General features: G+C 37.2%; 1 protein-coding gene across 1 annotated transcript; it reads right to left on the bottom strand.

Moving 5' to 3' along the window:
* Nucleotides 1-6,540: 6,540 nt before the first annotated feature.
* Nucleotides 6,541-15,209, bottom strand: LOC132130477 (tubulin-specific chaperone A-like). Its single transcript, XM_059542190.1, has 4 exons — nucleotides 15,025-15,209; nucleotides 10,548-10,653; nucleotides 8,603-8,689; nucleotides 6,541-6,855 (listed from the first exon to the last, which is right to left on the bottom strand). Exons 1-4 carry the CDS (start codon nucleotides 15,075-15,077, stop codon nucleotides 6,775-6,777), a joined length of 327 nt encoding a protein of 108 aa, XP_059398173.1. The 5' UTR covers nucleotides 15,078-15,209; the 3' UTR covers nucleotides 6,541-6,774.
* Nucleotides 15,210-18,876: the final 3,667 nt, after the last annotated feature.

Below are 18,876 nucleotides of genomic sequence, written 5' to 3'. Positions count from 1 at the left end.
TTGTGGTTAAAAAGGAGGTTCCTTGCATTATAATGTCCTTTAGAGGAACTGGGAGGCGCTTAATAGTTGAATGAACCCGTGAGCTCCTTCAAATGAGAGCCAATCAGCGTTGAAGCCTGGAGGTGTCAGATGCGCGAGAGACTCTCTTGCTGCCCTCCCAAGTTCATTTCTCCTCGTTTTTTGATCCCCACTCCCAAATTACAACCTTTAAAATGACCTCCTTCAGAAAGCTCTTCGAGAAGCTGGTTTAATTGAGCGTGATGCCAGAGTCATTGATGGGGACCTGATTATTTAAGGAGAAACAGCGAATTAAAGTATTGTTATATAAACGTGTCATCCTTATCAAAGCCATATGGTTTAGTAATGGCTTCCCGAAGTTTATTACTGAACTAAACGACCAAACCGTGCTCTCTTTACGATTTGGACTCATTTGCTTGGTTTTTATGCTTGTCCTTTAGATCAAAAAATAAAATAAAAAAAATAAATCTCGCCAGAAGGTCTCGCGTATTATTTATAAAGTTCCCCAAGATTTTCCACTTTTGTCACTAAATCGTAAGTTAGTTAGTAAGTCGTTCTTGTCGTGCCATGTCCAGCTCTCGGCTTTTGGAGACTAAGTGAACCTCTTCTAATGTTTCTAGTAGCCCGGGGCAGCCAACAACAAAGTTTAGATTAGCCATATATCTCAAACCAGGGCAATTTTCAACATCATTAGGCTTTTATGTAATTAGTGCCAAATCTATAAGCTTTTTATTACGATTATTAGCGAGATCAGTATAAATTAGGGCTGATTTAGTAGTGTTTAGGCCCGACTGTCACGGCGGGAGGAACTTGGAGTAAATGATATGTGAGCAAATTATGTGCATAATTCGGTGGAAAGTCAGAGTCAAAAATGTGCTTCCAGGGCTGATGCGCGCAGACACAGGGAACCCCCACCAAAGCAAAGGGGGAGTGCGAGGACTTTCGCACCAAAATATATACATTTAGACTTTAAACACTCTACACTGACAAATTGCATTCGTTGGATTGATTTTTCATCCAATTGTCCCAAATTAACTTGATTTATTTCATGCAAAGAACACTCGAGTGCCAGTGCATCCCGTCTAACCAGCAATAAACGAACCTGCATTTACACCAATTAACACAATAGCTTTTGTCACACACGGAGCCGGTGAAAAATATCAGACAACCAGCGCAAACAAGACTCTAAGCAGATGTCAGTGGGACGGTTTAAAGAACTCCTTTATTTGCAAGAGTGAATGGTGTCTTTTCAGCGCGCACAAAGGATGCGTCCGAGCGAGAAACTTTCAACTCTTTTTTTTGACAAGCCACCAATCTGCTGGTAAGAACAAGAGCGCTCGCTTCCAGACGCCGGGTCAGATGCGACTCTTGACTCACCGGGGAAATGTATATGCCTCGCTGAAAATGAGGAAAGGAAGAGAGTGCGGATTCAATTTGGAAACAATTGTTTTTGCGCTGCGTTTTGATATCCGAAATGTCAGAGAAGGCGAAGGAGGCACCGGGCGCGTAATGGAAGATCTCGGGTTTGTGTTCATCTCACACTTTGCTTTTGGCCAGGAAAAAGACATGGGGCTTTTTGAATTGGGATGAGGGTTTGGCTTTAAACCAGAGACTTTAATATAATTCGAACGCGGTTGTGTTGTTTTATCTTGCTGGAGTTGTAATACTTTTATTCAACACGCTTACAAATAACGGTTCTTCGGTTGTTCTATTCAAACAACTCCAACTATGCTTCTTTGGAGACATCAAACAAGAATTATAAACTTTTAAGATCAATTCGTTTACAGATTCTAAAAAAAATAAAAATAAATCATCTTCTCCAATAACAATTTCTAGAACCTTTATTTTCTTTTTTAAGAGTTGGTGTTTAAGACGCAAATTGTTCACATGCATTCACTGTTCAATGTATTTTTCCTCATGTATCATAGCTAGAAAAAAATCAACTGCATTACCTCAACAATAACGATAATTTGAAATCATTACATTGTTTGTTGTGAAACAGTTACCGCGTGATTGATAGCGCGCTTCATTTTATGACTTTTCAAGAGCTCGATCCTTTTATAGCTGCACAAACAGAAGTGAATCACTCTTCTGGAGGCACACGGTCATATTTAACCGACTAAAAGTGCGACAGACGCCTAACGATGTTTTCAGGGGACATATGAATGAAGGGCTACCGTGCACTTCATAAAATTTTAACAAAATATAGTGTGCAAGCTGTGACCCTCAATTAACATTATTCTATCCCATTACTGATTGCTTTTGTCTTTATTCGGATGTTTTTTGTTGTTGTTGTTGTTGTTTTTGTGTTAGTGTGTGTGTGTGTGTGTGTGCGTGTGCGTGTGCGTGTGTGCATAGGATCAAGTGTTTTTTCCCCCTTCTCTAATAAATAAGTTTTAGATTGTTGCACACAAACGGAGCAAGGGCTGAAAACTGGCTGACTGGAAATACATTGGCTTGCTCTAATGCAATTCATTCCGTCTGTTTATTCGTACAAAATGTACAGATTGAATTTCTGTACACCAATACCCGGCCTGCAGCCAGCAAAGGGATTTCAAGCTTTATTTGTGAAACGCGAAGCGAAGCAAAACATTTTATTAAATGCATTTGAGGGGGATACACAACTGTTTCCTGACCTCACAGTAATGAAAAAAAAAATTCTCTAGGTCCTCTGAGCTGCAGCAAAAGGCGGTGCTCATAATTAAAGTTCAGAAATCAACACTGTAAAAACCTATAGAAAAAAATAATAAAAATAGTGCGACCAGCAGTACCACGAATACACAGTACTGCAATTTAGCAATTGACAAACGTGTAATAATGCAAATAATAATGCAAATCATATATTTACATCATGGTGTACAAAACATGCACACAAAACTAATAAATGTAAATATGTAATATATAACCACTAACATTTGTAACTGTATCACCAAACAATTAGGACAACAGATAATCAGAGATTTTTTTTTTTTTTTTACCAAACAACTGAAAGTAATTTTTCACAAAAAAAACTATAAAATCAAATTATAAATTCAAAGACGTTTAAAACATTTGTCAAATTCTCATATAGGCTACTGGAATAATTAGCATGAAGTTAAGACAAACAGTTATAATACCATATTACAACTTTAATATATATAATATGCAATGTCTTTAATAACAAATCTATTCATATTATTATCTATGGATAAATAAGTGAACTTATTTATAAAGTAGTAAGTAAGTCAAAACAAACATTCGTTACACTACACTGACCTCGCATAACATTTAAAAGTTATAACAGCAATACATTTTTTTCTAACTTTAATATACATAATATTTAATGTCTTAATAATATTAATAATAATAACACATTTATAATATTTACTCATTTTCCAAGTCCTTTGCGCGCAGGGATTACAAAAGTTATGCATCAGTGATACTGTGAGTGTGACGAGAGAGAGAGAGAGAGAGAGAGAGAGAGAGAGAGAGAGAGAGAGAGAGAGAGAGAGAGAGAGTAATTTGGGAGGTGATTCAGAAGCAAAGCTGAGTTGCATCTCTCTCTCCCAGCATAGCGATAACAAGCTCGCATCAATCTTCAACTGCATATAAATAAAAATAGACAAACAAACAAACTCGCGCCCTGCAAGTTAATGCGGCGCATCTGAGTGGAAAGTAGACATTTTCACGCGCTCTGGAGATGAGGAGTGACTTTTAATAAAATCACAAGAAAAACAATTGTAATTCCGAACGCGGTCTGGAGCTGAGAGAATGTTGCTCCCTCCCTCTTTATTGTGGAGGGATTTTCAGAGAGCCTTTTGTTTGACTCACCATCTCATGGCCTTCATATCCACCATCACATCTGTCCCACACGCGCGCTGACATACAGGACACATTTCCAAACATAGGCTAGGCCTACATGCTTCTCCACCAACACACACACACGTTTACTTACGCGCCAACACAATGCCAGTCATAAATACAGACTAATAATCACCAAACCAAACCAATTTTTATATTAAAAATATTATAGATTATATGATGACCTATATAGAATACATTTTAATAAAGGAATTATTTAATTTTCTAAATGATTACTGATAACTAAAACAACCATATATAAACACCCAAAACCTCAAAGTTATCTTTTCGCATTAAACAGTGGTACAAAAGTTTTTCAGGTTTTGTCAGATTTACTCCAAAATTTGACAAAATCGCATTCTTAGTTAATTGCATAATTGTTCATTATTGCGCAATTTATTTATAATAAGTAGGCCTATACTCCTGCAGATTAGGAAAATTATGTCCTCGGAATAATAATAATATGGCTAGTTTAAACAAATAAAATGTAAATATAAAAAAGACGCATATTTAGGCCTATATTCCCACTGACTCCAATTTTTATGAAATTAGAATATCAATAATATATTTTATATTATTATTGATATTTTAATTTAATAAAAACTGAAGTAATAATTTAGAATATTAATCTGTAAACTATATTATTAGTGTTATTATTATTGTAGGGGAAATATTTGATACCACTTTTCTCTCTAACGAGGTTTCGTGTAAATTAGCCACTTTATGTGGTACACTAGGCTATTTTACTCTTAATGACACGGAAACACACACGTTTGTTGTACTGACTTCTTTCTGCATTTTCAGATTTCCATTAAAACATCTTTAGTGATGTTAGGTCATAATGTGCGTGTGGGGGACATTAGGTCCACACAACAGACAGAACCTGCTCCACACCCACACACGTGCAGCACAACGACCTCTTTCCCCGCGCATTCAGTTCCACGGCGGAATGTGATTCACGGGGCGTCTATATTCACTCAATTAGAGAATTCTTAAGAGAAAATCGATCGTCCATCTGCAGAAATGCCGGTTTAACATATTAATTAGATTCTTGTTTCGTGCAGGTGATACGGTGACAGTCGGGGGATTAAAGGTAATTAGTTGTGTTTTAACTGGAGGAGGAGGAGGAGAGGGTGATGAAGAACCCCCCCCCAATCCATCAGGTGCTCGGTTCCTCCGGTCGCGCGTGCACTGCAGGTTCAGGTAGCGCGCGCCCGCCGCCGCATCTCATGCTCCAATTAGGCTCTGCCCTCCGAACGGACTCGATTAGACCGTGATTTATCCGAAAGAAATATAATTATGGCTCCAAATAAAATAATCAGCATTGAAGAGCGATTTCCTTAACGAGATGGAGCGGTTGGGTGTCACGGAGTGGCGGCGCCTCATTAGCGCTATAATGAGGCTTCGGGGTGAACCCGGTAATTATCGAAATCTGTAGAATGAAGACCAAGCCAAATGGAACCCGAATTCATCTGCTGCTTCGGCTTTCAAAAACACATTTTAAAACAGACCGAATTAGGCGGAACTATATAGACTTAAGAGTAAACGCGATTGTGGGATGAACCTGACAGAAATCTATTCAGTTATCGGTCTTTGAGGAAACACCACAGGACAACAGTTGAACAACTTAGTGCAACGCTACAGAATGTCTTTATTTAAACAGTATATCTATAATTTGACTAAAACATAACATTATTAAATGTATTACTTGAAAACTGTGATTATGCCATCTTAAACATAAATGCCACTTGGTTTGATTACCTTATCTATTACGTTTTACTTTGTTATTGAATGCAACAACATTCACTCATGTTTAGGTCTGACTGTCCAAATAGTTTTTTGGGGGCACTTTAAACAGAGAACAATACACAACCATACAGACTACTGAAGAGTTGCTCCATGCATTTTATATCACATAATTATGTAAAATAAATTCTGAACTATGTGATATCAAATGCGTTGAAGAAAGCACTACGTTATTTATGCTTTTACCTTGACAATGTTGATTGCAATATTTGAGAAACATGCGAAAAGCTTGATGCAATCTCTACCAGAGGATCAGACATAGCCCTCCATTACCTAATGTTCATGGCAAAGACATTCATAGACTACTAAATACACGCAGAATTCAAATGATGTAATTATGTTAAAACTTCAATTTATCCAGCAAATAGGTCGAAGCACGTGCAGGTGAGCTACATCCGTGGGCACGTGCTTGCATGAGAGAATCTGGCCAGCGGAGGTCAGTGTCCTTTCAGGAGAGCTGGAAATGTATTCTCATCACATATTAGTTTTTCATGCTATACTTGTCTCCCTCTGCATGCAGGAAAGCAAAGCCTGCCCACGTGACTGACATTCAGGTTCAAATTCTGCATTAATTACTGCAGTCCTATGAGAAGAGAAGCATATGGCATCTTACATCAAAACTCAAGGCCTGTGTTTTACATATTAATTTAGCTTTATATAGTCACACATACCTGCAGCAGGAATAAATGTGAAATGTTAACATGAAATCAAAGACGTGTAAATTTTTTCCTTCCCACAGCAGTCTAATCTAAAAAAGTAACACTATAATGGACTGAAGATATAGAGCTGAACCAAATAAAAAAAGTGTTATTAAACACTGACTAGGCGCATGAAGGTTTATCTGTACATCAATAAAATAAAAAAAAGGGATTGAAATAGTATAAAGAAACTTTATTTCACGATTGTGTGCATTTGATCACAGATTTCTAGGAAGAAAATGGTGTCGTTAAATTATGAATCAATACAAAAATCATTGGAATCTAAACATAAGCAATCAGTAAACATCTCGCATTGCTTCTGAAACACTAAACAGGTCAGAACAAATGGAATGGACACTTGGGATGTTTGTGTGTACGTTAGCGTCTGTGGGTGTTTATTCGTTTGTGTCCATCATCCTTCCAGCTTGACTGAATCTAAAACAGTTCTGGCCTCCTTGTATTCTTCCATTTCAGCCAGTTCCTCTTCTGTTTCCTGAAAATAAAAATAATTCCAAGTCATCGTCTGCACCCAATCTGGAGTCTTAATTAGTGGGAGTAATATCTGGTTAATTAAAAATATGAATAATGAACAAATAACATGAAGAAAGTGATGCATCTTACAACCCTAGTAATTTACAATACAATCAAAGCATTGGTTATATTAATTTAATCAAATGATCATAATTACTACTATACCTATTACACATTTGTTTCTTATCTAAAATACGGAGATAATTTAAAATCACAATGTGTTTTTTTTAAACCATGAATCATATAAATGTAATTAAATTATACCAAACTTCAGATTTCAAAATCCATTGCATCATTTTAGTCAATATAAAAACATTTATCAAAATATTTCCACTTATATAAACAACCATCTTGGTTTTCAACTGCCTTAAATGACAGAATAAATTCAAAGCTGAAGTCTAGAGTGGGAGCTTTCCATCCAGTTGGAGTTAGTAAATCAGATCACAGTAACACAATGAAAGAGACTAACTACCTCACCAAAAACAGCTAATCCACTCAGTAAACCTGTCAGATAATCACACACACAGCACCTCAGACAAACAAACACACTCACACGTAACACAGTGAGAAAATGTAATGGAGGCAGTGAGAGGATTAGGTCATATCAATGCTAATCGATCGACGACGGTTTCTATGGAGGCCATTGCCGTGACAACATTACTAATGAACTGAATGAGTGCAGCACAGGACTGTGTGTGTGAAGCCTCAATGAGCTGCTGCGGCTCACGGTAAATTTTACTCTGACACAAAAATATAGAGGGAATATGAACCATTTTTATTGAAACACAAACAGAGGCTGTCGCAGCAAGCTGTTTGAACTATGCAATCAGCTTCGTTTGCTGTCAATTAATATGACCCCTGTAATCCTTCACTTCCTCTAAACGCCAACAAACAGGAAGCGGATGGCACACAGTCTCCCCTGTACATCTCTCACGAACAGACATTTTTCCTTACACACATAAACCGGCAATCATGTCTTGTGCTTAGCACTGATCCAAACACCTGGGAGATGCTTGGACACAAAAATGTCCTCCTGTACTGCCAATATTCAGACAATGAACAACTTTTCTATCCTAACTCAACTTCTGGCCATCCAAGATGTAGATGAATTTGTCTCTTCATCTGAACAGATTTGGAGAAATTCAGCATTCCATCACTTGTTCACCAATGGATCCACTGCAGTGAATGGGTGCCGTCAGAATGTGAGTCCAAACAGCTGATAAAAACATCACACAAACAATCCACACCACTACAGCCCATCAATTAACATCATGGGAAGCAAAATACTATGCATTTTTAAAAAAACAAGTCCATCATTTAAAGGATTTTAACTTCAACCTCCTATGAAAAAATCATCTTGTTGGACAATAGAGAAAAATGCACAGATCAAGCACTGTTAAGAGAAAATAATCAAGTTCTAAGCAAACATGTTGGTGTGGATTATTTATGGATTACTGTGATATTACTATCAGTTGTTTGGACTCTCATTCTGACAGCACCCATTCACTGCAGAAGATCCACTGGTGAACAAGCAAGGTAATGACACATTTCTCCAAATTTGTTCTAATAATGAAAACACCTCATCTACATCTTGGATGGCATTTTGAGCAAATGTATATTCTTGGGTAACAAATTTTTTAATTGTGCTGCTGAGTTCAAACCTTTCAGGTAGGTCAACACCTGAAACACTGTGCGCTTCATATTCTCACCAACAGTTGTTGCAGGTCAGCGTGGGCCATGGCTAAACGACGATGGCAGTCAGGGATCATCATTCTTGCCTCTTGCAACACCTCCAGCTGTTAAAGACACGTTTAAGAGATTTTACAGGCTCTGTACTGTAACAAAAACAGACGAATTTTTAATAAAAAAAAAATCATTCAGAACTTCTCTCTTACATTCAGAGAGCATTTTATAAGTTTGTATTACTTCATTAAGTATTTGAAACATGTATCAAGTAATATCAAACATGTACAACAAGATGAGTAATTGATGAGTATTCATGTCAGAATTGTAAATTGTGTGAACTAGTCCTTTAAAACACAGATGTATATGCATTCATTCCAGACAGAAGGTGAAGAAGAGAATGAAGATAGAGAAAAGGGGCCACTACTCCTTGAGAACCTCTAAATTAGCAGCATGTGTTGTTAATTACAAAACTCCTCTAAAGTTACATAACATCATTAATTTTGCATCAGCACATTAAAACTCATTAAACTCACCCTGATTTCACCCACAGCGCTGCCATACCGAATCAACTATGTCTCTTTCACCCTTACCAAAGCAATTTCTTTAACACAACAGAACAACTGGCTGGTGCCGGGAGTGTAGCTTTCTGTTCCCTTTCGAACAATCTCTCCCGTTGCCTTGACATGCTTATGAGGAAACCCCTTTTTACATGGATACTGAAGCCTGATTTACATTGCTGCAAATGTTACACCATGAGTGTGGCTCATCTAGGGAACCCCTGCACAATGCAGATGGGCACAGTGAGTGCGTCGCCTGTCTGGGCTGAGCTCATGGAGATGGCACGCTCTCACTGCGAGAACATGAGTCTCGCCTTCTCCACTCGTGGATCGCCGCCTTTAATGAAGGCAGTCATCCTTGTTCTGCTCTCCTGCTTCCTTTCTGCCCTAGGAGAAAGAAACCGCATAACAGCGGGGCTATTACACTGGGCCTGAGTGAAACCACAATGACGCAGTTCCTTTGTGCTTCACTCTACTCCAAACCTCGATTTTCCCGTGTGCTTCACACATGAGGATCAGTGGCACTCGTCAGCTGCGAACAGCTTTATTTCCTTCGGCACATCTGAGGATGAAACCATCGGTGATGACTCCATATCATTAACGGATTTGAATGCTGAAGAGTAGGCGTGTTCTGTTGAAGAGCCCAAAACCCCGCCTCTGACACAGACAACACGGCCCAGCGTGGACAGTAAGCGGATACATATTCTAACTTTGCTGGCTATGGAGGATCTCGGCATGGCTCGGTTGGCTCCGGAAGAGCCCGTCTACCTATAGGCATTAGGGCCCACTCCACCATAGGAATGGCCTCCTCCTGGGCTTGGTCCAGTGGGATTTCTATTGGTGATATTAGAGTTGCCACCGGCTGGTCGTTGCCGTCTACCTTCACCAGGTTTTATAACTATAATTGAAGGCATGGACTTTGTCTGCTTAATTCTACCTAATCCCCTTTGTAAGTGGAGAGGGTTATGTTTTGTAGTCCTCAGCCTAAATGGCTTTGAGTCTCATTATTGGCTTATGCTTACAGAAGCCCACAGTACAAGTGGTTCGGGGCTCAGCTCACAGAGCAGCTTCGTTCTGCACTTTTTTATAGCACAGCACTATTGGACGAGTTGCCCATAAGCATAAGCGCACACAACAGGAGTGATATTAACATCGTTGCCTCTATTTACAGTCTGAGAATGTTCTACTTCCAGAGTCCAAAATTAACTCTTGCCAAGTGCTAAATGTGACTAAAATTGACATGGTGTTGCTGGTATATATATATATATATATATATAAACTGATCCCTGAATGGAGCTGTGTATCGTTGGATTCTTCAATTCTGGACCCCAAACATAGTCCTTTAAATGAGTGAGTCTCATCAGGTTTCTCAACAGGGCAGGTGTTGTTTCAGGTAGTTTATTCTTCTTACCTGTTTCTTGATTACATACTCGTCTCCTGCCTCTGCCTTGAGACGTTCAATCTTCTCTTCCTGCTGCTTTGCCTCCTTTATGTACAACATCTCATCTTTGACCAAACTGAGAGATAGAAACAAGAAAGAGAATGGATAGCGAGAGGTGAGTTTTACAAAAAAACCATTCAATACTTATGTTTAACCAATGCTGTCAAGAATTTATCACCATGAAATCAAACAACTAGCTAACTTACAGATCTCTCAAAAGATAAATGCACCACTTTTAAGAGCCCAAAATCAGAGAACCAATTTTACATAAATAAAAACAATGCAAGTTTAATAAGCTTGTTATATACATAACACAACATAAAGATGACAAAAGATATAGACAATGTTTTGTAAATTAATCAAAATACACTACTTTTTAAAAGTTAAGTCATTAAGACTTTTTAAGAAATCAAAGGATGCATTAAAGCAAAGATGCATTAAAAACCGATCAAAAGTGACAGTAAAGACATTTATAATGTTTCTATTTCAAATAAGTGAATCTTCTATTCATTCTGGTGGGAACAAGTGTACCTCTGAGTCTGCTAAAATATTAAGCAGCACAGCGGTTTTCAACACTGAAAATAAGAAATGTTTCTTGAGCAGCAAATCAGCATATCAGAATGATTTCTGAAGGATCATGCGAGACTGAAGACTGGAGTAATGATGATGAAAATTCAGCTTTGATCACAGGAATAAATTGCATTTATTCCAACAGAAAACAGTTATTTTATAATAATTTTATTTTACAGCATTTTGATAAAAAAAAAATATTAATAATCTTAACGACAACTTTTGAACACTACTTAATTGAAACAACACTAAATGGTACAACACAAACAAATGTAATGTTAACCCACTTCTGTAAGATTCCACAAAATTTAAATCCATAATCAAACACCTACATATTCTACTGTATCCTACTGTAAACGCATTCTTCCCAATTCAGTTTTTTTCCCTCTTCCTTAATGATTATCTACTGTCAATCTCAGAAAAGCTGCATTCTTGTTAGCTGCAGCTCTAAACTGCATTAGCTCCTTCCTGATCGCTACGCTAGTCTATCTTTTAACTGCATCTGTCTCCATCTCCCTCGCACACACTCACAAAGACACTGTACTGTCCCAACTAGGATTAATTGATCATCAATTTAGTCCCTAATCTGAACCAAGTCAGGTGGCAAATGGGCCACTTTTGCTTGATTGTTAGTGAAAACGCAGAGCAAGTACATTGATAAATTTTGATTATTTATCAATTATGGCCAAATGAACTAAACGCACTGAATAAATTTGCGGCCTGATTGCCGTAATGGAGTTTGAAAATATCACTATTGATAATGATTCTAGCTAATAACCGCTTTCCGTCTGCGGCCTGCTCGCTTGTCGGGACATGCCGTTGCGAAAATCATTTTTCATAAAATCAGCCGTGAATGTGTGTGTGTGTGTGTTAGTCAGAGAAGAAGAGAGAGAGGACAAGAAACTTCTCCATTAATCAAACATACTGCCAGCCCAGGCCACATGCTGTAAGATTTGTCTCCGCCTGCGACAATATGTCATATTTTACATCAATTACGCCAGTTTTAACAGGCTTCAATCACGACGCCCTGGTGCAATTCTCAACATATGCTCAAGGTAAGGCTTTCTCTGACATGCACACAAAAATGAAACTGCAGTAAAAGGAGGGGGGTGCAACCACAGAGGAAGCCGGAGGGGTGGAAAGATTGGGGTGTAGCATAATTCTAATAAAAGTGAGAGACAGGCTAATGAAAAAGTGTCATGCTGATGTTAATTTCTCGTTTCTGTGGGGTGATGTGGGAGCTGCTTATAGCAGGGGCGGAGCTGGGCAGCTGTAAATGGGGCTGCCAGGGCTGCTTCCTTCAGCTTAATGGAAAAAGCATCTCTCTGGAAAATAGAGAAAAGAATTAGACTCGACACACACATTCTCTCCCCTCTAATACTGTATTTTTGAGGCAGCGGGCCAGCGGCAAGACCCGGTGACAAAAGCAAATTACGTCTGTCATTTTATTAAGTGCATCCGCTGAGCTAGGCCAGAAAACACTGACTGGAATACATCAACAAAAAGAAGAAGAAAAGAATAGGGTAGAACGGAGACGGTGGAAGACGGAGAAGACGACGACAAGATGTGGGATTAGCAAGCAGTTCGTTTAGATCAACACGATCCCGTTTCAAAGCCAAGATGAAGAGAAAGTTCTGTAAAAATATCCAATTTCTTTACAGGACAAAAATTCTGATTTTTGATGAGTCATTTGGACTAAATGCTTCAGATTCAGCAGAGAACACTATATCTTGACCACTTCATACGGCATTTCAGGAATTCCCTGGAGGTGTCTGAAGACGTGAAGTTCAGGGATGTAGGAGTATGAGCTTGACCTGAAAGTGTAATTAACTGACATTACAAGCAGCCACATGTACTACAGCAGCAGGTCTTACAGCAGGAGAACTCTTCATAGCCCTGCTTCACCAAAGAACAACAGATGTGGTCTAAAATACAATGTGTTCACAGAAAACAGCAGTGCCAGAAACACTGAAACAATCATGATAAAAATGGCAGTTAATTTATATAGCAAAATTACCAGATTGTAAAAATATCCTAATGAGTTTACCAAAAAAAAAAAAAAAAAAAAAAGCTACTTGAAGCAACAAAATCTGTGTCATAACTTAAAATGTACTGGTACAAGTTGTCAAAAAAAAAAACCGTAAACTTAAATTAATGCAGTGAACATTAACAAAATAACAGAAATTGTAAAAAAAAAAAAAAAAAAATACCCTATTGTACATATATATATATATAATCTATCAAGAATCGGCTTAAAACCCATCTCTTCCATCTTTATTTGACCCTCTAACTTTAGCACTCACTATTCTAATTCTATTCTTTAAAAAAAATCTAACTACCCTTCTAATCTTATTATTTATATTCTATTTTCTTTTCATTTATTATGCAATTATGTATATATATTATTATTTTTTATTATTATTTATTTATTTTCCGTACAGAACAAAAATGAACACCCATGGACCCAGAGATATAAACTGAAGCTAGCGCAAACATACAAACTGATTTAAAATGAGTAAACCATGAGACCATCAAGCAGCCCACACCTCACTGGCCTGACAAATGAAGAAATGCAATTCAGCAATACAGCATTCAAAGGTGGCAAAATCAATTAACTGACCTGGAGCCAAGAAGGCCTTGTTTGAGTGAACCACAGAGGCCTGTGCTCACATGGGGAGAGAATTCGGAGACAAATCCATAGAACCTAAAGACTCAGCTGAAAGAAAACAAAGCAACTCGCACCGCTCTAATCGATACGAAGGCTGGACCGTCCACATAGAGGGCAAAAAACAGATGGGAAATCCAGAAGAAACATGTCAGACAGACACAAACATTGTGTGTTGTCGCTGGGCCTGACAGTGGGAATGCTTCATCATAAAACCATCAATCGACACCAACAGTGCCCATGCAATAAGCAAATTCAACATAAATTCAGACACCTAGAAGTGATTGGTCCCTCATGTGAACATCAGCTGAGTTTGACAGGCCGAGCATTCAGTTCTTATCACAGCTCAGCTCATTATGATGTTGTCTCCTGTGTTGGCATGGTGTGCAAGTTGTTTCCTAACCCTCTCTCCTTCTCAATCCCACTGAGAATCATTCCCACACTTCCATTACCAGTCCTATCAAACAGGCCCATCTCAATCAGGCCCTCATCTGGTCAATCAATGCAAACAGCAGTCAGGTGGGGATTGAGAAGACAAAAGGAGGGGTGAGGTGAGGAGAGGATGAGGCAAGATCAGAAACACTCACAGAACACAAATGACCAACTTTAATACCAGTCTAACATTCGTTAAAAGCTTCTAAGATCCTGGTCTTACTAGGGACTGTCAGTTGTACAGAGTGACTAAACATAATCAATGTCAATGAGATCATATGAAGGTCATATCTTATGCTATAAAGTTTGTACTTTCATGCTAAATTTGTCAATAACAATCTATTTCAATAATCAATAATTACATCTAAACAAATCAGATGAGATTAAGCCATTCTTGATTATTCTTTTAATTATAGTCCTGAGAAACACATCTGCTGCTTGACAGAATATAAAAATATCTATTGCATGTGGCATCAACATAGCATCAAATTCTTAATTAAATCCCTTATTTTTGTCTACTTATGTTGGACTCGTAAACAAGTGTAAATTAGCATAACTCTTATAAGTTGTATAACTTCAGCTTTCACTTTCTTTGAAAGTGACTGGGGTATTCAGCATCTGAACAATGCTAGAGCAGCTGTCAGAGCAACGGCCTGTATTTACAGCTTCCGCCCAATGAGGACACTCAATTGCGGCGTATGCCCGTGGAGGGGCGCGGTGAATCCGCGGCCTTATCCTGCTGACATTAAAGCACTTAAAAATAGGATTACTCAGACTTACCGTTTAACCACACCGGTCTTGATTTTTATTTGCCGTATTCTTGGATCCGCCATTGTCCGTGTTGTTTGAAATAGTGCAAACGGAAGAAAACGCAGATAAATATGTTTATAAGATCGAGCAGCAGAGATCAGCCTGTTAGCAGAGACACTACGCAGAAGAAAATGTGCGCACTGCGCATGCGCAGGTGAAGCAGAGCGCACGTGACAGTTTCTTGATTTATTTTTACGTTATAGTGTAATTTACCGGTATATTGGCTTTTTGCCTATAAATGATGATAATGAAAAATCCATTAACAACAACAACAAAAGTCGTATGAATATAGTAATCAATTAATACCATGGTATCAAACGGTATAATGTTTTTCTTAATCTTTTATTATTATTTTACTGCTGATTATCAATGATTCTGTTTTAAAAAAAACTAGAATATGTTAATCACGTGTTGCTATTAGGCTGCTAAAAATTAATTTAACATTTAACAGACCTATCAATAAACAGACCCATTAACTTTTTTAGCTCAAATCATATTATAGGCCTACAGCTGTTTTAACAGTTTTTAGGGACTTTTTAATGATTGGTTTTGTGGGTTAGGCTTTAAAATAAATAATATTATACTATATAACATACTATTTTTAGAATTATAATAATAATAGTAATGATAGTTAGTGGACAGATCAATTCTCCGTAAGTCAGTTAATTAATCGTAATTATTATTAATAATAATAATAATAATAATGATAATAATATAATAATAATTGTTAAATAACTATATATAAATAATATTAATGAAATTATAATGTAAATATTTTATAATTTTATATTATTATACATTTTGTAATCATATTATTATTATACGTTCTCTGTTAATTAATAATAATAATTGAATAATGATTAATTGTATTAATTATATATAATTAATTACATTATATTATAAACATTTTCTAATAATGTTTAAATAATTATTATTGTTATATTGATATTATTTTACATATGTTATAATCATATTATAATTATTATTTAGAGGACAAATAAGTTCTATATTGGTTAGTAAATTAAGAATAGTTATAGTTATTATTATAGTACATTGTTGTTATTGTAGAAGATGCTTCAGTTGTTTCGGTCAGTGCTCTCGTGTCTGTGTGATCTACTCCTAACAGCCACCGGAAGCAGACTGGACATCACAGACACCTCGATTGCCGGGGTAATGTTTTAGACCGGATCAGGTAAAGTGAGATGTGTCACAGGTGTCAGGAGCTGTCAAACTGTAGACATCGGGCTGGGAATGATGAATGTGATCACCGCCGGAACCCACGCGCAGAGACGCCGGTCTCCGTCATCCGGGTAACCTGTCCGGTGAAGACTGAGACGCGCGTGATTCATGAACACATCGCTAAATCGACTCATTTACGGTTATTGATCATAAAAAGGGTCAAGTGTAGCAAAATAAAAATATGCCATCACAAAACGCCCTGGCACTGGCCTCCTGCATGTCCATTAGAAACCAGAAGAACCCCATTTTCTACCATATAATTAACAAATAATAGAAACGGATATAAATAAAAGTAGGCTAATCAATTTATGTTCATGTAAATATATTTCACTTGTAGGGAATGTACACCTTTAGACATCTGGTTAATTCGTTTTGGACTGAAGTAGCCTATGTCATTGGATTAAACAAAGAATTTCTTTTTTTATATCGATTACTTGGGACATGTTGAGTTCATTTGGAGGATAAAAGTTAAGACTTTGTTGTAAATTGTTTACTTCTCAAATTAACATACGTTAAGTTCTAAAAACAGCACCCCAGTTTAATATTTAAAAAAAAAGCTTGACATGTATACAGAGGTCCTGAAAATTATGAGATGTGATAAGGTCAAGAAATTATGTGATTTGTTTAATAAGTGTGATTTTGTTTAATCCCCTACGTTGTTGATGGTTGCATGAATATATTTTTATTTTATTTGGATTAATGTCTTGTATGGTGGTTTATTTCTCTTTTATAGTATGAATAATATGGATCTCTCAGTCTGTAAGGACTTATAGTTGTGTTTATGTTAGCCTATTTTGTTTTGTTAAGTTGCTTGAAATGCAAAAATTTAAAAATAAATAAATAACAAAAAAAAGGGACTTCTTATTCAATAGCTGCTAAAGCTATAGATAAACATCTAACGTAGAGGAATAACAAGTTACGTTACATTCACACTACAATCTATACTTTACCTTCAACAAAATACACATTCTATTTGAAGAGCCAAGTAAATTAAAGAATTGGTAAATGTAAGCCCATATTGTTCAACCACATCAGTGGCGGTTATAGGCCTTGCCGTCTTTTATAACAGTTAATCTATTTTGTGCTATTTGACAACATCCAAAGCAATATAATCAAGTCAAGCCACATTTATTTATATAGCGCTTTATGCAATACATGTTGTTCAAAAGAAACAACTTACACTACTTACTTTACACTAATAAACAGCAAAGCAACAGTGTTATTTATTGCAAAATTAATGAATAAATCATTTTCAGCTGTAAAGTAGGACTACTGAAGACAATAGTGTCATGTAACGTTAATGTTAGGCAAATATAACAGGCTGAATTTATCTGCTGCTAATTTAAAATGTGATTTATGCAGTAACATTTAAATTAACTGGTTTCATTCAAAGTCACATATAGTATTTCATATGAAAAAACATCTAAGGTCAAAGGTCAGGTGGAAACAGCTTCGTGAGATACAACCGGATACTGTCAGTTTTTATAATAATTTAGTCTAGACAGCAGATATTATTGACTGGCAAAGAGCTAAAATGGTGTTCAGACACTTTGATCTGAAGGGAATGGTGAATTAAATGCAATCCAATACACTGAAAATTTCCACAAAGCTGCTGCAATAGAGCTGTGTACTTGCCATTGATATTGTTTACTGCAATAATCATTTACTGTGATTCGAGCTTCTACGCCGTTCATTCACAAATTACCATGCTTAATAGGAAACCAAACCATCAGGCTTCTGAATTACCAGCATTTTATGTACGCTTTTATCGCTTGGACACTTTATACAAGGGACCAGAGGAAAATAATTGTGGGCTTATTAGATGATTTCTCTTTAATGAAATAAATAAATAAAATAAACCGTCATTAACTCTGGTACCAGGAGGTTAGAAGGAGAGAAAAAATACTTATTCATTCGAACTGCTACCGGAACGACCTAATGATGTAGGATTTCAGATTGGTCACGCTTTAATGTGATTCATTATATCTAAAAGTGACTTCAAAAAGCCTAGATATTACCTTGTCTAATACATTTTTCTTCCCCGCTGACACCCTGATAAGGGGCCATCCGTGCTCCGGTCTGAGATGACAGCTGTTATTATCATCCGGCCCTCATGCACACGCTCCTAAAACTGGCCCCTGAGCTGAAAGTATCCATAAAAAAGAGCCGTTTTTCTCGCTTTCCCCTCTTCTTCTTTCTCTGACTCGTTGATTATTGGTATTTTCCTAGTTTTCCAAACTAATAAGTGGCACTATCAAGCATTTGGAAGCGCCCAGAGAGCCGCAGACAAGCTGCTGGGCCTAATTGATATTGAGCGAGTCGCGGGTAGGCTGAACGGGGCCACTGCTGGCTAATTTGCAGTTTAATCAGCGTCAGTAATGAGAGCGGCTGATTAGCGCTGCCTGGAAATAAAAGAGAGTTACAAGGAACGTCTGTCAGAGTCCGGTGATAATTCAGGACTAATTGTGGTGATTAGAGCAAACTGGATGACTTTGGAGTTTTCAAAAGCAGTGTGTGTGTGTGTGTGTGAACTCTTTGCTTTCAACAAAGGCCCCCCTTTCTAATATTCAATTAAACATTTAA

Source organism: Carassius carassius, chromosome 47 (genome assembly GCF_963082965.1).
Source record: "Carassius carassius chromosome 47, fCarCar2.1, whole genome shotgun sequence".
Lineage (NCBI taxonomy): Eukaryota > Metazoa > Chordata > Actinopteri > Cypriniformes > Cyprinidae > Carassius > Carassius carassius.
This window is presented reverse-complemented; position numbering and strand designations above follow the sequence as displayed.

Bases quoted from the DNA above. Each gene is read 5' to 3' on its own strand.
- LOC132130477 (XM_059542190.1), bottom strand. From the start codon at position 15,077: ATGGCGGATCCAAGAATACGGCAAATAAAAATCAAGACCGGTGTGGTT. The intron at 10,654-15,024 runs GTAAGTCTGAGT...TCTATCTCTCAG, and splicing joins AAGACCGGTGTGGTTAAACG to TTTGGTCAAAGATGAGATGT. The intron at 8,690-10,547 runs GTAAGAAGAATA...TGTCTTTAACAG, and splicing joins AGTATGTAATCAAGAAACAG to CTGGAGGTGTTGCAAGAGGC.